The sequence below is a fragment of the Oncorhynchus kisutch genome, linkage group LG11 (assembly GCF_002021735.2).
Source record: "Oncorhynchus kisutch isolate 150728-3 linkage group LG11, Okis_V2, whole genome shotgun sequence".
Classification (NCBI taxonomy): Eukaryota; Metazoa; Chordata; class Actinopteri; order Salmoniformes; family Salmonidae; genus Oncorhynchus; species Oncorhynchus kisutch.
The window spans coordinates 73,378,504-73,398,129 of record NC_034184.2 but is presented as its reverse complement, the minus strand read 5'-3'; the positions used below and the strand labels follow the sequence as shown (position 1 = coordinate 73,398,129).

The 19,626-nt window shown below is 42.9% G+C and overlaps 1 protein-coding gene across 1 annotated transcript in view; it reads right to left on the bottom strand.

Annotated features, from left to right (window-relative positions):
• The window catches only part of LOC109899013 (carboxypeptidase A6), a 69,783-nt gene extending 51,324 nt beyond the window's left edge, over positions 1-18,459 (bottom strand). The window contains 2 exon segments of the mRNA XM_031836302.1: positions 3,797-3,872; positions 17,855-18,459. Coding sequence (XP_031692162.1) covers positions 3,797-3,872; positions 17,855-17,970 — 192 coding nt within the window. The 5' untranslated portion in view covers positions 17,971-18,459.
• Between the last annotated feature and the right edge of the window lie 1,167 nt (positions 18,460-19,626).

Here is a 19,626-nt window from a genome sequence, read left to right as displayed (position 1 = left end):
AGGTTAGCAGCAAAGACTTCTGCCTCCAACATCCCACACCCTGCTGTTTGTCCCCAGGTTAGCAGCAAAGACTTCTGCCTCCAACATCCCACACCCTGCTGTTTGTCCCCAGGTTAGCAGCAAAGACTTCTGCCTCCAACACCCCACACCCTGCTGTTTGTCCCCAGGTTAGCAGCAAAGACTTCTGCCTCCAACATCCCACACCCTGCTGTTTGTCCCCAGGTTAGCAGCAAAGACATCTGCCTCCAACATCCCACACCCTGCTGTTTGTCCCCAGGTTAGCAGCAAAGACTTCTGCCTCCAACACCCCACACCCTGCTGTTTGTCCCCAGGTTAGCAGCAAAGACTTCTGCCTCCAACATCCCACACCCTGCTGTTTGTCCCCAGGTTAGCAGCAAAGACATCTGCCTCCAACATCCCACACCCTGCTGTTTGTCCCCAGGTTAGCAGCAAAGACTTCTGCCTCCAACATCCCACACCCTGCTGTTTGTCCCCAGGTTAGCAGCAAAGACTTCTGCCTCCAACACCCCACACCCTGCTGTTTGTCCCCAGGTTAGCAGCAAAGACTTCTGCCTCCAACATCCCACACCCTGCTGTTTGTTCCCAGGTTAGCAGCAAAGACTTCTGCCTCCAACATCCCACACCCTGCTGTTTGTCCCCAGGTTAGAAGCAAAGACTTCTGCCTCCAACATCCCACACCCTGCTGTTTGTCCCCAGGTTAGCAGCAAAGACTTCTGCCTCCAACACCCCACACCCTGCTGTTTGTCCCCAGGTTAGCAGCAAAGACTTCTGCCTCCAACATCCCACACCCTGCTGTTTGTCCCCAGGTTAGCAGCAAAGACTTCTGCCTCCAACACCCCACACCCTGCTGTTTGTCCCCAGGTTAGCAGCAAAGACTTCTGCCTCCAACATCCCACACCCTGCTGTTTGTCCCCAGGTTAGCAGCAAAGACTTCTGCCTCCAACACCCCACACCCTGCTGTTTGTCCCCAGGTTAGCAGCAAAGACATCTGCCTCCAACATCCCACACCCTGCTGTTTGTCCCCAGGTTAGCAGCAAAGACTTCTGCCTCCAACATCCCACACCCTGCTGTTTGTTCCCAGGTTAGCAGCAAAGACTTCTGCCTCCAACATCCCACACCCTGCTGTTTGTCCCCAGGTTAGCAGCTCCTGCCAACAGATAGCACTGCTGGCTGGAGCTGGTATAACCTATCCTTTAGCCAGCTATTAGCAGCCAAATGAACACATGTCAACCTTGGACCAGCCATTGATGCTCTCCTTAACCAAGGTTTTATGTAAAGATAATACCAGCCTTGCTCTAAAATTAAACTTTTTTGGGAGCATGAATCAGCGATTTAGTTATTTGCTGTGACGGGAATTGAGCGTCTCATAGTGCCAGCTGGCTCTGGTTTCAGCACGGGAGTAGAATCCTACAGACTTGTACAAACCCCTATTAACAGACCGATTAGTTTAATGGTTAACAGAAAGCCATGCACCTGCTTTGAAGTAACCGGTATAGAATGGCATGGTGTCCTCAGCTTTTCTATGCTACTCCCAGCCAACATAAATGGGTTGGGTCAAAGGCCTCATTTCCAAGTGGCTAAGAGCACCATTGGTACAGTAAATGTTTCCACATCTTCATCTCTTTGTTGGTCTCACAAATCAAACAGCCCTTTGCCCAAGTATCACTTGTGTACCACTATCAGAGAACATGATTCACTCTTAATGAGGCCCTTGTAGGATCCAAGTTACAGTTTCCTGTAATTGTTTACAGAAAAGGCTCTTATAGAAGCATTCCTTGGCTCCATTAGGAAATAGACCTCCCGTTGATTAGATCCTTTATGATTTGATTGTTTACGCAATTTTATTTGTGGTTATAGGATACCTTTAAATTGAGGGAGTTGTGTTATGGTTCATGGCAATGATGGCATGGAGTTAAGGAAGCTACTGGGCCTACAGTAGTGATTAGTTCAGTCCTGAGACATACAGTAGATATGTCGGCCTCAACACAAGGCAACTAAGGTGAAATTCTATTGGAGTATTTGTGGTTCAGCAGAAGCTAGACAGATCTATCATAAGACATAGCACTCTGTGGTCTCAGTATCCACAATTCAAAGGGCAACGCACTAAAGGAAACATCTTTCCACTAGTATCTGAATGATGGCACAAACATATTTGGAGTCCAACCATTCTGTCTCTTTGTGGACTGGCACCTGTAGATGTGAATCAACAATTGAATGTATGTAACACTCTTCTCTCTATTTGACCCCAGTCTCTACCTGAAGGTTAAAAGTGTGACTTTGGCATGAGGTCGTCACGGCAGAGCACGCCTAAACTAATGAAAACACATCTCAGCAGCAGCTGTCCAAACAGTAGCCACCATCTCCAGGCTCTCCTGGTCCACTGGCCCTCCTTAGACAAAGACTCAGGCCAGACCAAGACCAACATGTGGGAACCACCAAATGATGTTCGGTTATTTAGCCATCAGTACAATAAATCACTACTTTTTGGGTCAATTTACTTTCCCCCCTCTCTGTCCCTCATTCCCTCTTTGAGTTAGTCTTTCAGGTTGTCAGAACAGTTCAGCCAAACCCTGAACCCTAAAAGACTAGGCCAAGGATAACTATAACAGCCCAAACACTTCCCAACAGAACCCAAACAGTCAGACATACCTCAGACACTACCAAATAGCCATATCAGTGATATACTACCCAATACAGGCCAAAACAACTAAAGACAGCCCAACACTGGCAAACACTGTTCAACATATCCCACCACTGCTCAAAACATGCTACACAAAAAGTGGGACGTCTCTATCTAATGTGAATAAATCAATTCAACACAGTTTTCATATATTAACCTTGACCACCCAGGCAGGTTCCACCTCATTTTCATATTCCACTAATAACATCAGTCCTTCTGCTGGGAGTTTATCTTCAAGGGAAGGAAAGTGCAGGAAGGTTGTCGTTTTTCCTGGCATTGCTGTGTAATTGTTCCCAAATGGGTTTGGGAATGTCACAGGCCACAGGAAACTCCTTCTCGCCTTGTCCAAGGAGCCTGCAGGTTTTTCCAACGGCAACAGTCCATGAACCAGATATCTTTCTTACTTGCATGAACTGCATCATCTGCCTCTCTGTAAAATGTGTCAGAAGAAGAATGTCTAGTACACTGACTACAGTATGATTACTGTGGTTCTCTATTGATGGTAAACAGTGAATGTTTTATCCTGGCCTATTGTCCCTTCCTGGTGAAGCTACAGTATTGATTTCTCTCAGCTGTCAGATGGAGACTCAATCTAAACATCTCTCCCCATTATGTAAATATAAAGATACTTCATCTCTCCCTCACACTCTCAGACTGCAGAGCTCATTGAAGTAGAACAGGGGCCTCTTCTTCTCTCATAGAAACAGACATGGTCTGACGGTGGACAGCTCCCTCTCCCAGTCTCCCTGTCTCAGTAAATATGTTCTATCAAGAGAGATAGAGAGAGAGAAACAGCTCAATCTGCATAACAGTGTTGTTCTGACAGAGTAATCTCCCTCGTCTCGTAACTCAAGTTGACACGTCGACTCCGGGAATATGATCATCAGCACTGTGTCATAATCATCAGAGATGATGAGTGGGTTAATTAGTGTGTGTGTGTGTGTGTGTGTGTGTGTGTGTGTGTGTGTGTGTGTGTGTGTGTGTGTGTGTGTGTGTGTGTGTGTGTGTGTGCGTGCGCACTCGTGTGTGTGTGTACGTGTGTTTTTGTGTGAAGAAAGAGAGAGGGTGAGACTATTTAAGACAGGACATCATTACCTTGATGTTTCCCAGGAGTTTCTTGAGCTCCTGAACCTCCCCCTCGTTGCTGGGAGTTATCCTGAAGACTTGATCACTGAAGAAGCAGAGGGAAGGAGTTAAGTAACATTTATGCATTTCTTGTTTAACTACAACAGAGTTTTCTTATTTCTTATTTCTTATAAAAGACTGTAAAAACACCTGCAAATCAGCTCCAATTTATTTGCATTTTGGAAATCTATTCCAAACTATTCCCACGCATAATACCAATGTGTGATCGTATACAACAATATATCTGTTTGGGCTTCTTGCGGTCAATTTGCACGCTACAAATGATTTGTAAATATGTTCAGGCCACCTAACAATCCCCTTACGAAAAATGTATCCACCGCTACAATGAAATGACAATTAGTTATAATCCCACATAATAATTCACATTTCCTGTTACTGCAGAATTTTTTTCCTGCTGTAGGAGAGGGCTCAAATGAAGATCCTATACCTTTACTCACTACCTTGTAGGATCTACCGATCTATCTATCTATCCTATGTCTGGAAGTAGACATAATCTGTCCCCTATACTAACCACAGTCAGGAGGATTAAGTTGAGCAAGATTTAAAATGACTAAAAGGACCTCACTCTATGACATTTCTCAGCCATACAGTAGTCAGAGTTAATGCAGCCTCCCTTTTGTACATGACTGGAGAATGACACTTAATTGTGAGAGATGATTCAGCAGGGTTAAGGGAAGGGCTGGGTCCTGTTTTAGTGTGACAGAAGGGATGGATGACAGGGTCAAACCAGTGGTGAACAATCAAATCAAATCCAAATGCATTTGTCACATGCACAGAATACAACAGGTGTAGGTAGACCTTATAGATAAATGCGTACTTACAAGCCCTTAACCAACAATGCCGTTTTAAGAAAAATAATAAATAAGTAAAAAATACAAAATAAAAGTAACAAATAATTAAATAGCAGCATTAAAATAACAAGGGAGGCTATATACAGGGGGTACCAGCACAGAGTCAATTACCTCGGTTAGTCGAGGTAATTGAGGAAATATGTACATGTAGGTAGAGTTAAAGTGACTATGCATAGATAATAAACAGAGAGTAGCAGCATAAAGGGGGGGGGGGCAATGAAAATAGTCTGGGTAGGCCTTTGATTAGCTGTTCAGGAGTCTTATGGCTTGGGGGTAGAAGCTGTTAAGAAGCCTTTTGGACCTAGACTTGGAGCTCTGTTACCGCTTGCCGTGTGGTAGCAGAGAGAACAGTCTATGACTTGGGTGGCTGGAGTCTTTTACAATTTTTAGGGCCTTTTTCTGACACCGACTGTTATAGAGGTCCTGGATGGCAGGAAGCTTGGCCCCAGTGATGTACTGGGCCGTACGCACCATCCTCTGTAGTGCCTTGCGTTCGGGCCGAGGAATATTGCTGACAGATAGTGCAGTGCTCCAGCGTTTTGTGTTACACACACAGGTGATGGGACATAGGTTTGTTATTACAACACATTATTACATTGAGACAGATGGGAATCAGGAGTCTTAAATAACATGAACCTATATTAAAACATAATATACTAGCCTAAATATACACTGACAAAAGCACAGATCACAGCATACTACAGGTCGCGGTGGGACGTATATTTTGGGGGGAGAATGACTGTGAGAACGTTATCTCTGGTAACTTTTTAAAAGGATATCCTACTGAAAATAAAATGATGCTGACATCTAAAATATAATCCCCCCCCACCCCCCCAGAAACGAGCCCAATAACATATTGGTCCATAATATCAGGCAAGTGTGCTATTTAGCAATACTCATCACCTGATGTGGCCCAGCAGCATAGTGGCTGGGAATAAATAGGCAGAGGGCAGCCCATCTGCATTTACCTCACTGGGCTAATCATTAGCTAGATAGGCTATCTTGTTGCTAGTTACAGTGTAGCAGCATAATGATGACTTGAATGTCCCCCCAAAAAAACATTCCCCTGTGAATATAATATAAGCCTACCTGTTACACGTGACTCAGGTTACATTTCAACGCCTATAGGAGCCCGCTAACGTGCATAAACCAATGCCGCTGCTAGAACTAAAATGGATTTGATTTGAGAAATAAGTGTAGCTTAGTAGAAAGCTAGAAAGCTCAGTGATCCTCATCTTATAACAGTGGCCATCAAAAGTGTGTTTCCCGCGACTGCATTAAGAATGCGGAATGGCTACAATGACTGAGCATCACAGGAGGTTGGTGGCACCTTAATTGGGGAGGACAGGCTCATGGTAATGGCTAGAGCGGAATAGGGGGAATGTTATCAAATACATCACACACATTGTTTTTATGTGTTTGATGCCATTCCATTCGCGCCGTTCCGGCCATTATTATGTGCCGTCCTCCCCTCAGCAGCCTCCTGTACTGGGCGTGCATATTTCTCTCCCTGTGCAGCACTGGCAATTTGAATGCTCCTTGAGAGGAATATTATTTTCTTTCATAGAATGCGACAGGCTGAACAATTGGTAAACTATTCTACTATAGGGTTGTCTATTTTTTCTGTTGCTTAGCCTACTTGTGTTGTTGGCTGTGGGAAATTGAATGTGGACAACAATCTTTCATTAGATAAATCAAATAGGCTAACGAAAGGTAACGGGTCTCAGCTCCACCCGGCTCTCATTTGGGCTAGAGACAAGTGGTTTGGGCTAGAGACAAGTGGTTTGGGCTAGAGACAAGCGGTTTGGGCTAGAGACAAGCGGTTTGGGCTAGAGACAAGCGGTTTGGGCTAGAGACAAGCGATTTGGGCTAGCGACAAGCGGTTTGGGCTAGCGACAAGCGGTTTGGGCTAGCGACAAACGGTTTGGGCTAGAGACAAGCGGTTTGGGCTAGAGACAAGCGGTTTGGGCTAGAGACAAACGGTTTGGGCTAGAGACAAGCGGTTTGGGCTAGAGACAAACGGTTTGGGCTAGAGACAAACGGTTTGGGCTAGAGACAAGCGGTTTGGGCTAGAGACAAGCGGTTTGGGCTAGAGACAAACGGTTTGGGCTAGAGACAAGCGGTTTGGGCTAGAGACAAGCGGTTTGGGCTAGAGACAAGCGGTTTGGGCTAGAGACAAACGGTTTGGGCTAGAGACAAGCGGTTTGGGCTAGAGACAAGCGATTTGGGCTAGCGACAAGCGGTTTGGGCTAGCGACAAGCGGTTTGGGCTAGCGACAAACGGTTTGGGCTAGAGACAAGCGGTTTGGGCTAGAGACAAGCGGTTTGGGCTAGAGACAAGCGGTTTGGGCTAGCGACAAACGGTTTGGGCTAGAGACAAGCGGTTTGGGGTAGAGACAAGCGGTTTTCTGAAATGTAACCATAACGGTCAGGGAGATGTGCTCTATAATAGGCCCTACTCACAGTCTGTGGTAGGCTACAGCGAAGCCTAATCAGACTTGTCCGTGCTCGTGGTTCTCACAGGCTGTGGTTGGCTACAGCGAAGCCTAATCAGGCTTGTCCGTGCTCGTGGTTCTCACAGGCTGTGGTTGGCTACAGCGAAGCCTAATCAGACTTGCCCGTGCTCGTGGTTCTCACAGGCTGTGGTAGGCTACAGCGAAGCCTAATCAGACTTGCCCGTGCTCGTGGTTCTCACAGGCTGTGGTAGGCTACAGCGAAGCCTAATCAGACTTGCCCGTGCTCGTGGTTCTCACAGGCTGTGGTAGGCTACAGCGAAGCCTAATCAGACTTGCCCGTGCTCGTGGTTCTCACAGGCTGTGGTAGGCTACAGCGAAGCCTAATCAGACTTGCCCGTGCTCGTGGTTCTCACAGGCTGTGGTAGGCTACAGCGAAGCCTAATCAGACTTGCCCGTGCTCGTGGTTCTCACAGGTGAGGTCAGGTGCAAAGGAAAGTGAACACTTCAGTGAAGAGAGGCATTTACAAAGTGCTATGTGGAAGGGGAATTTGATATTTCAAAGTGGCCTCCTATTGGTCAGATTTTTGAAACTCATTTACCAATCACATCATCTTTCGTTTTGTATTCCCATTATAATTTGTCCCTGAACCCATAGGAGACCATTTTGAAATATATAAAAGCCTCACATTGGTGACACCTGAAGGCAGAAACATGTTTTTTTGTTCGTTTTTTTTTGCCCAATTAAGAAGCACTTTGATCAACTTCCACTGTCCTCCAAGAGTTGCTGAAATTTCTCTTCACTCTCACAGGTGAGGTGAAATGATACAATGTATCGACTTAGCTTGCAATGTGCCCCATTCAAATATATAATTAACAGCCGAAGCGCACTGGAATAGTCCATTCAGAGATGCTTACTATATTTAGCATCTATTCATGAAGGTATCTTCTGGCCGGAGGAGTTTTGGTCTGAATGTTAACACGCATCATTTGCGGTATGGTTTTAGATACCATAGAAGCGTATCTTTCATAGCGAGAAATGCGTGCTCCAAACACCTATGTGTAAGCGTAACTGGGGAGGAAGTGTCGCAGAAGTGTAGTTCGTCGGCTGGAAGGATCTGTGCAAACCTGCTAAGTGCATCTTTTTTATTAGAAAGATTCTTTCTCGCTGATATGAAAGATATGTTCCATATGTTTCGGAAACCGTATCGCAAGCGATGATTATTGAGGTTTCTAAACGTTAAAACAGAGCGTCGGGATTGTAGTTCACATGGTCCCACCGGTACGCGGTGCTTAAAGCTGAGAACCCTTGGGATAAAGCAGGATGTATTGTTTAATACCTTGGTGTTAAAGCCTTGGGTTCTCCAGCGAAAGCACTGGACATGAATCAATTATACATCTTTGTTTGCTCTCAACATTTTCTTTGCCATAATGTATTATCTGGGTGACTATTTCTCTAGGCGAACTGATGCTAAATCCAAATGTCAGGTCGGAGAGCATGCATCACAATTTTGAGCCCTGATCTTGACTATGAAACATATTGGTGAAAATGATTTTAAAAATCCATACCACATTATTAGACACAGTTGCAAATAACATCAATGAAATGACTGTGAAGCCCTGGCAATTCCTTTCAGGTGCAAACCTGGGAAACAGACGAATGAAATACACTTCATTTGACTGGGATGTTCCATGGGGGCTAGTAGTCATTCCTCGTTCTCACCTGTTTAACTCTGCTTCTGAGTCTCCTGTATTCATAGGCTATAAAGGCAATCCCTAGGCACACTGAAAATACATTTACACTAACGATACCATCATAAAGACAACATAAGAAGGAAAAACCACTCCACTTGTGTTTGGTTAACTAAAGCCATCTCTACCACCTAAGCTATCTGGTTTCAATGGTCTGGCTTTCATATTTCTCCATACAGCAAATCAACGCAGCCGCACAGATTCACACTGTGCTGCAAAGCTTTACATAAGCTTTTGTAAAGTTTTCAGTGGAAATTGTTCAAAGTAATCCTTGTGCATAGCTTGTTTAACGCAGCATTACATTACATACAAAACATTTCATTGTGCATTCATTTTGTTTGTAGACATCTTTCACCACACAACCATTGATCAAAAATATAAGTTCACTGTGAAATATAATGAGTAAATTGGTGCAATCACTTAAACACAACATAATGATACCTGCTCAATGCAGTTATTTTAGCAACCAGTTTGTCCAATAGTAAAACAAGTGATGATACATGTTTTTTTAAAGCCATTTGAATGCAGTATGCTACAGTACTGTAATTTGCACTACATTACAGTTTTTTCACATTAGGTACTACACTTGCACTACTCATTAAAATTGACTGAACATAACATTTCTATAATTTCTATCCCATGTGTGATCAAAGGCGTAATCATTGAAGACACCTTTCACAATGCAATCAAATGGAAGAAATGAAAGAAACAATGTTTAGCAGGCAGTAGGTTGCATAAAGCCTGTCTTGAGCATTTGTCTCTAATGTAGGTTGTCATCGAAATCTCAGTAAATATCCTCATTGTTCATGTACCTGGAGAAAAACCTTTTGACATGTTGAATCCAAGCCCACTGGCCACACCATGTCATTTCAGCATGGACATTTTGATAATATTTGGTTGAGACGTTGATCAATGAGATGTCAACCTTTATTCACCTTCTCAAATAGGACAGCCAGAAGTTTGTGCTTTCAACCATCTAAAAGCACAACCAAATTCCAGTGGAAACACAATGTATGATTTTTGGTTTAGTTGTCATCTAAATGTGTTATCACTGAGTTTTCAACCGTTTAAAAGCACAACAAAGTTCAAATGGGAATACATTGTCAGATATTTTTTTTTATTTGCAACACTGAGATTCAGTACCTTGGACCGCTGCACCACTGAGATGCAGTTCCTTAGACCGCTGCACCACTGAGATGCAGTACCTTAGACCGCTGCACCACTGAGATGCAGTACCTTAGACCGCTGTACCACTGAGATGCAGTACCTTAGACCGCTGCACCACTGAGATGCAGTACCTTAGACCGCTGTACCACTGAGATGCAGTACCTTAGACCGCTGCACCACTGAGATGCAGTACCTTAGACCGCTGCACCACTGAGAGGCAGTACCTTAGACCGCTGCACCACTGAGATGCAGTACCTTAGACTGCTGTACCACTGAGATGCAGTACCTTAGACCACTGCACCACTGAGATGCAGTACCTTAGACTGCTGCACCACTGAGATGCAGTACCTTAGACCGCTGCACCACTGAGATGCAGTACCTTAGACCGCTGCACCACTGAGATGCAGTACCTTAGACTGCTGTACCACTGAGATGCAGTACCTTAGACCACTGCACCACTGAGATGCAGTACCTTAGACTGCTGCACCACTGAGATGCAGTACCTTAGACCGCTGCACCACTGAGATGCAGTACCTTAGACCGCTGCACCACTGAGATGCAGTACCTTAGACCGCTGTACCACTGAGATGCAGTACCTTAGACCGCTGCACCACTGAGATGCAGTACCTTAGACCGCTGTACCACTGAGATGCAGTACCTTAGACCGCTGCACCACTGAGATGCAGTACCTTAGACCGCTGCACCACTGAGATGCAGTACCTTAGACCGCTGCACCACTGAGATGCAGTACCTTAGACTGCTGTACCACTGAGATGCAGTACCTTAGACCACTGCACCACTGAGATGCAGTACCTTAGACTGCTGCACCACTGAGATGCAGTACCTTAGACCGCTGCACCACTGAGATGCAGTACCTTAGACCGCTGCACCACTGAGATGCAGTACCTTAGACTGCTGTACCACTGAGATGCAGTACCTTAGACCACTGCACCACTGAGATGCAGTACCTTAGACCGCTGCACCACTGAGATGCAGTACCTTAGACCGCTGCACCACTGAGATGCAGTACCTTAGACCGCTGCACCACTGAGATGCAGTACCTTAGACCGCTGCACCACTGAGATGCAGTACCTTAGACCGCTGCACCACTGAGATGCAGTACCTTAGACCGCTGCACCACTGAGATGCAGTACCTTAGACCGCTGCACCACTGAGATGCAGTACCTTAGACCGCTGCACCACTGAGATGCAGTACCTTAGACCGCTGCACCACTGAGATGCAGTACCTTAGACCGCTGCACCACTGAGATGCAGTACCTTAGACCGCTGCACCACTGAGATGCAGTACCTTAGACCGCTGCACCACTGAGATGCAGTACCTTAGACCGCTGCACCACTGAGATGCAGTACCTTAGACCGCTGCACCACTCGGGAGCCCATACAGCATATCTAATGCTATAGATTCATCTGAGCCACTGGCTTAATCCTATTCTTTAACTTTTATTGTTGGTTTCGTTGGAGACATGAATCTAACATAGAATTTGTTAACTTGTCGACAAGTTAATAGGCTGATATTTATTATGTTCGATTGTCAACGCAAGCAAATATCAACATTTCAAGGAGATGTATATTTTGTGCCATTGACTTAGTCTGGCTTTAATTCCAGTTTGTCTACAAATAAATCATTAATATGTTGGATTCACGTCTCCATCTCAACCAAAAACCTAATTTAAGAAATAGGAATAAATCAAATCAAACTTGATCTAAAGCTGGGGTTTCTAAACTTTTCCTTCAGGCACCCTTCCAGCATTGGGGAACATCCCGCGCCAACTTTCTATACCTTGTTTAAAAAATAGCAATATTTGGGAGATGATTTCCTTCTCAAATAACTGAAAGTGAGATGTTGTAATCTGAATAAAGGGAAAAAGGCCATTCTTGAACATAAGGTGAGACATTCTTACTAATTTACTAGAGAACCAATGTGGATTTAAGTATAACTATCATGACACAAGGCAAGACCCAGATACAGACACAGGAGGCAGATGGTTGGAGTCTTACAATGTTAATCCAAAAGGAGTAGGCAAGAGAAATGTCATGGGCAGGTAAAAGGTCAAAACCAGATCATAGTCCAGGAGGTACAGAGTGGCAGAAAGGCTCGTGGTCACGGCAGGCAGAATGGTCAGGCAGGGAGGTACAGAGTGGCAGAAAGGCTTGTGGTCACAGCAGGCAGAATGGTCAGGTAGGAAGGTACAGAGTCCAGAACAGGTAAGGGTAAAAACCGTGAGCACTAGAAAAAGGAGAATAGCAAAGGCAGGAGTACGGGAAAAAACGTTAGTTGACTTGGAACATACAAGACGAACAGAGAGAGAGAAAACACAGGGATAAATACACTGGGGAAAATCAGCGACACCTGGAGGGGGTGGAGACAATCACAAGGACAGGTGAAACAGATCAGGGCGTGACAATAACTTTTGTATGACTCTAGCCTATAGTGAGAGGTCTAATGCTTTAATAATTTATCATTTCTGCCTTCTGAATTCATATTCAGAATATAAATAGTCCCGTATAATTTTGTCTGGCTAGCTGTTCCAAATAAAATGTCATATTCTTTTTCTCAAATAATTTTATGGCAAGACCATAAGCAAGTAGGTCAACTGGGGTATGACTAAAGAGTTAATCAGGGTGATTTTTCCACAAATAGACAGGTATTTACCTTTCCATGGTAGCAAAATCTTACCTATTTTTACTAACTTTCTATGAAAATGTATTGGAGTGAGATCGTTTATATATATGTACACTGAGTATATCCACATCACCATCAGACCATTTTATTGGTAAACTACACAGCAATGTAAAAGTTGTATTTTTTTGTGATCCAATAATTTGGTTGTAATCAAGAGAGGTTAGAAAAATGATCTAGATCCTCCATGAGACTGTGGAGGGATCCATGTTGAATCATCAGCGTACAATGACACCTTTATTTTTAATCCCTGGATTTCTAATCCCTTGATATTATTGTTGGATATGATTTTAATAGATAACATTTCGATGGCCATAATAAATAGATATGCTGATAGTGGACAACCTTGTCCTACTCCTCTTGACAGTTTAAACTTTCTGAGAAGTAGCCATTATTTACTATTTTACACCTAGGTTTACTATACATGATTTTAACCCATTTTATAAGAGATTCTCCAAAATGGAAATGTTCCAGGTGCACTTCACAAAATAGATGGTATCGTAAGGAAGTAAAATGATGTGGATATATTGAAGCAACATCTCAAGACATCAGTCAGAAAGTTAAAGCTTGGTCGCAAATGGGTCCAAATGGACAATGACCCCAAGCATACTTCCAAAGTTGTGGCAAAATGGCTTAAGGACAACAAAATCAAGGTAATGGAGTGGCCAACACAAAGCCCTGACCTCAATCCTATAGAAAATTTGTAGGCAGAACTTAAAAAGTGTGTGGGAACAAGGAGTCCTACAAACCAGACTCAGTTACACCAGCTCTGTCAGGAGGAATGGGCCAAAATTCACCCAACTTATTGTGGGAAACAAAATTCACCCAACAATTTAAAGGCAATGCTACCAAATACTAATTGAGTATGTAAACTTCTGACCCACTAGGAATGTGATGAAAGAAATAAAAGCTGAAATAAATCATTCTATCTACTATTATTCTGACATTTTACATTCTAGAAAATAAAGTGGTGATCCTAACTGGCCTATAACAGGGAATTCTTACTAGGATCAAATGTCAGGAATTGTGAAAAACTGAGTTTAAATGTATTTGGCTAAGGTGTATGTAAACTTCCGACTTCAACTGTAGATGGGAGGGGTTGAATGGAGCTGAAGGTTGGGACTAATAACAAATAATAACAAGATAACTAATGTTAAACATACTTTATCCGTAAAACGTATATGGGTTACGAACTTTGTGAAAGACCACAGTTTGAAAGATATGGAAAATGGAAATCAAACTGGATGGACATCAGAAATAGATTGGAGAGGTTGAGGTTAGAGGAAGGACAGGAGAAAAAACTAACAAAATAGAACTATTGTACAATAAACTGTGTCCATAAAATGTATATAGTATGTATAAGCTGGAGGTAGAGGCCTAAGCGTTGTTGTTCACTAGCTTACTCCAATTAGGGGAGAGGTGGTAGGGTTAGAAACTATATAAAATATATATTTTTTAAAGATATGTATGTATGTGTATGTATGTATATGTGTGTATATATGTTTATGAATGAAAATATATACACTACCGTTCAAATGTTTGGGGTTTAAAGTTTGTCCATTAAAATAAAAGTTGTCATTTACAACTGCGACCTGGCCAAGATAAAGCAAAGCAGTGCGACAAAAACAACACAGAGTTACACATAAACAAATGTACAGTCAATAACACAATAGAAAATAAAATTTGAAAAATCTGTACAGTGTGTGCAAATGTAGAAGAGTAGGGAGGTAGGCAATAAATAGGCCATTGAGGCAAAATAATTACAATTTAGCATTAATACTGGAGTGATAGATGTGCAGATGATGTTGTGCAAGTAGAGATACTGGGGTGCAAAAGAGGGTAAGTAATAATATGGGGATGAGGTAGTTCGGTTGAGATGTGTCTGTTACTTGAACTCTGTGAAGCATTTATTTGGGCTGCAATTTCTGAGGCTGGTAACTCTAATGAACTTGTCCTCTGCAGCAGAGGTAACTCTGGATCTTCCTTTCTTGTCGCGGTCCTCATGAGAGCCAATTTCATCAACTTTCAAAGTTCTTAAATTGTTCAAGCAATGACTGACTTTCATGTCTTAAAATAATGATGGACTGTTGTTTCTCTTTGCTTATTTGAGCTGTTTTGCCATAATCTGGACTTGGTCTTTTACCAAATCAGGCTATCTTCTGTATACCTTGACACAACACAACTGATTGGCTCAAACGCATTAAGAAAGAAAGAAATTCCCCAAATTAACTTTTAACAAAGCACACCTGTTAATTGAAATGCATTCCAGGTGACTACCTCATGAAGCTGGATGAGAGAATGCCAAGAATGTGCAAAGCTGTCATCAAGGAAAAGGGTGGCTACTTTGAAGAATCTCAAATATAAAATAGATTTTGATTTGTTTAACACTTTTTTGGTTACTACATGATTCCATATGTGTTATTTCATAGTTTTTATGTGTTCACTATTATTCCACAATGTGAAAAATAGTCAAAGTTACGAGTATGTGTGTCAACTTTTGACTTGTACATGTTCATTATGTAGTTCTCAAAATCGGTTGTAGACAAATCTGTTTTCATGTTAAATCTATAGGTTTACCAAATGTTTAAATTATCATCAATTAAGAGCAGTCGGATTAAGTAATAGTAAAATGTCTATTCATAAAGAAGAGAATCATATCAAAAGTAATGTGAGCATTGCAATTGTGAAAGGCAATGACGCTATACTCTATGAACATGTATTGCATTGTGAAAGGCAATGACGCTATACTCTATGAACATGTATTGCATTGTGAAAGGTAATGAAGCTATACTCTATGAACATGTATTGCATTGTGAAAGGTAATGAAGCTATACTCTATGAACATGTATTGCATTGTGAAAGGTAATGAAGCTATACTCTATGAACATGTATTGCAATGTGAAAGGTAATGAAGCTATACTCTATGAACATGTATTGCATTGTGAAAGGTAATGAAGCTATACTCTATGAACATGTATTGCATTGTGAAAGGTAATGAAGCTATACTCTATGAACATGTATTGCATTGTGAAAGGTAATGAAGCTATACTCTATGAACATGTATTGCATTGTGAAAGGTAATGAAGCTATACTCTATGAACATGTATTGTAATGTGAAACATGTATTTCTAGCTGAAACCCTGATTAAGTTTGGTGGAAAAAGTGACTGTATGATTTTGTGTGTTGTACTTTGTCAATTGAAAATGTGCTTAGAGTTTTGAAACAACTTTTGATTTTCTGTTTTTGAGTTTTGTACTGACAGTTCTACCACATAGAATTGCACCAAAGCGATAAAAAAGGAACACCACCTCTGTCTCTTTTTCTATTGCTCTCTAACATTTTATTTTCCTTTCGCTATGTACTCCATCCCTCCCTTTCTCTCACTCCATGGCACCATCTCTCTATTTCTGTATCTCACTCCCTATAGCTCTCTCTCTCCCCTCACTATTTATCCCTTTCCCTTTCCCTATCACGTTTTCCCTTTTCAACCCCGTCTTTCACACTCTGACATGGGATGTTGTGTCCCCCCCTAAACAAAGGTGGCCCAGGGCCGCTTACAGGGATATGAGAGAGGGGGAGAGAGAGAGGGAACAAAGGGGCATCACACCCCACTCCAGCGACCACAAGAAATGCCACCAACAGCCTGGCCCCAAGGCAACAGGCAGTCTCAATGCCTCTCATGTTAGAGCAAGGACTTAAAGGCCCTTTATCGAGGGCAAATGACTTTCCATAACGAACTTGAAAACTGTGTAAATCATGCAACTTCAAATACATTGCAGTTTTTTCTAAACTCATGTATTCTGTTCTGAAACAATAGATAGTAACTTCCTCTTTTGTTTCCCTTTAAAACATTATTAATTGCATTTTAAATAATGACTTCTTAGACTTCTTAGAGCTACAACGACATCATGTGACAAAGTGCACCCCATAGAATTCAAAAACAATCCACCAAGGCTGCAGTCTAGTTCTTCTCCAGAAATGTTTTTTTTACCATCACACAAATTGACCCATCCTTTCTTTGTCATAGCGATCCCCATGGATTATAGATTCTCTGTCAAAACGCTGGCACTGCCTTCTCAGTGTGTCTTCAAAGCCTGTTGAGTGCCGGCAACGTGTCTTTCTAAGTTAATGATAATTACCAAAACTAAACTTAAGTAATCACAAAGATTTAACAACAATAGAGAACATTTAGTCATTTAGCCTAAAGGCTCATTGTGTAATCTGAACTAAGTGGGACAATGCCCACCATAAAGTATTCTGAACAGAACAGAGCTATGTCCATGTTGGGACTGTTTTCTTGCCCTGGCTTTCCTACCTTGTTAAAGTGGGGATCGTCTGTGCTCAGCAGCTGGGGATTGGGTGGAGCACAGGGGCTTTGGAACAGGTCCAGGGTGCAGGGGAGAGAGGGGGGTTGGGGGTGCGGAAGGCAGGGGGAATGCAGGATGGGGTCCCACTGTGCCCCAAAAATTACCCTAAAAGTTCCCCAAAATCATGCCTATAGCAGAGCACTCAAACCGACCGAGAGTACCCAAAAACGGTCCCTTTTTTCCCTGACCCAAAGTGCCCCAGGGGTGCCCAAAACCTGCCCCAATGTGGCCCTTTGTGTGCCACATGCCCCATGACAGGACATCAACACAGCCAGGTTCTCTGCTGAGGTTCTCTGTCCCAAAATATTACTGTTTCTCAATGTCCCAGTTCGCCTTATTTGTCTGCTATTAGGCATCTTTTCACAGAAATTGTTTTAGTCCCATATGTCTTGAACACACAACTAAGTAGACACAATATGTTATGTCTCCAGCAGGGAATAGTTCTCCAGCAGGCAATATGAGAAAAAAAAATTGGCTCATACAGTTGCTTTGAACAATCCATCTCTTTTCAACAGGAGATGAGAGGAAGTGATAAACTATTTTGATAATCTGATAGTTTGGTTTCAGTAGGCCTAAGATACAGATCATTCCTTGTATGTTTTCATCCTTCTATTTTACTTCATAGGGGTTCAACTTCAAGTCTTCAACATGAATGAGAGCTCGTAGGACTCAATTTACTAACACAGTCACAAGGAATGAATGAGAATCCTCACTTACCCTGCATAGCGGTTGTTGTAGAGGTACGCATCAATGGGACATAGCACGTTACTGAGGATAACCACACAGCCCCAAAAGACTGAGCCGTGAACTGCGCATCTAAAGTCCACTGCCATCCTGAGCGAATATTAATAACGACAGAGGACAGCCCCACTTCTCGCCCTCGAAGATGATTTCTCTGCAGGCTTCGATCAACTTCGTACAGTATAAGAATAGAAACTGAGGGTTAAAAATAAGGATGGGCCGCTCGTCATCAGGTTTGCTGATGGAGTCTCATGGGTCGTTGGTGCGTTCTGCGCGCTGTCAATTGCACAGAAGTGCCGCGGAGGTGCGAAAGTCGGTTAATTAACTGGCAACGGGGAGCAATTTATCCACCTCTTTGAAGCCCTGGTGGGAATTATAAATCCCGTTCTTTTTTAAATGTGCAGGATCTGTGTCACGTGACCTGGTGTGTGTCAGAGATGTTGGTAACAGGATCCCTGTCCCGTTTGGATATGGGGAGACGATGGGCTCGCACCGGATTACCGCGAATTAATACCGAAGCGAGGTATTTAAATCGATAGCATAGTTTACTTACACCGTGAACAGGACCATATGCCTCTTGCATAATAGAGTGGCTGGCATAGAATAACTAACTCTAACAAAAATATACTATTGAGGACTTTGGATAAACTTTAGAGAACAGACTGTAGCCTACATTTTAGATATGTTGTTCATCAGTTTTAGTATGCAACTATTTTGACAGCATGTATATCGTTTTGCTTGTTTATAACGCACACTTAAGGTGATAATCTCCATCTATCCTCTCTATACTCTGTAAAACAAACATTGTTTGGAAAATAAAAACGAATCCACTCTGTATGCTCAGTGTTTGTTGAGCTGCTGCACACTGAAATAGACCTGCATTTAGACTGTAGTCTCCAGAAGATTTATCAGATGAACCACATACAGATCTGTGGGGTTTCAATTACAGACTGGAATGGGATAATAGAATTGTCCCCAGCCTTGAGTTCAATAGAGGTGTGTGTCATTTAATCAGTCAACCAGTCAGTCAGTGTGTGCCCCAGACTATGGGTAATGGAAGCCAGACAGTAGAGATAACAGGGACGAGAACAGATGCAGTCTCCCCAAACTCTCTGATAGATCTATAAATACTAAACTCAGCAAAAAAAAGAAACATCCCTTTTTCAGGACCCTGTCTTTCAAAAATAATTCGTAAAAATCGAAATAATTTCACAGATCTTCATTGTAAAGGGTTTAAACACTGTTTCCCATGCTTGTTCCACGAACCATAAACAATTAATGAACATGCACCTGTGGAACGGTTGTTAAGACACTAACAGCTTACAGACGGTAGGCAGTTATGAAGTTATGAAAACTTAGGACACTAAAGAGGCCTTTCTACTGAAAAACACCAAAAGAAAGATGCCCAGGATCCCTGCTCATCTGCATGAACGTGCCTTAGGCATGCTGCAAGGAGTCATGAGGACTGCAGATGTGTCCAGGGCAATAAATTGCACTGTCCGTACTGTGAGATGCCTAACACAGCGCTACAGGGAGACAGAACGGAGAGCTGACCGTCCTCGCAGTGGCAGACCACGAGTAACAACACCTGCACAGGATCGGTACATCCAAACATCACACCTGCGGGACTGGTACAGGATGGCAACAACAACTGCCCGAGTTACACCAGGAATGGACAATCCCTCCATCAGTGCTCAGACTGTCCACAATAGGGTGAGAGAGGCTGGACTGAAGGTTTGTAATCCTGT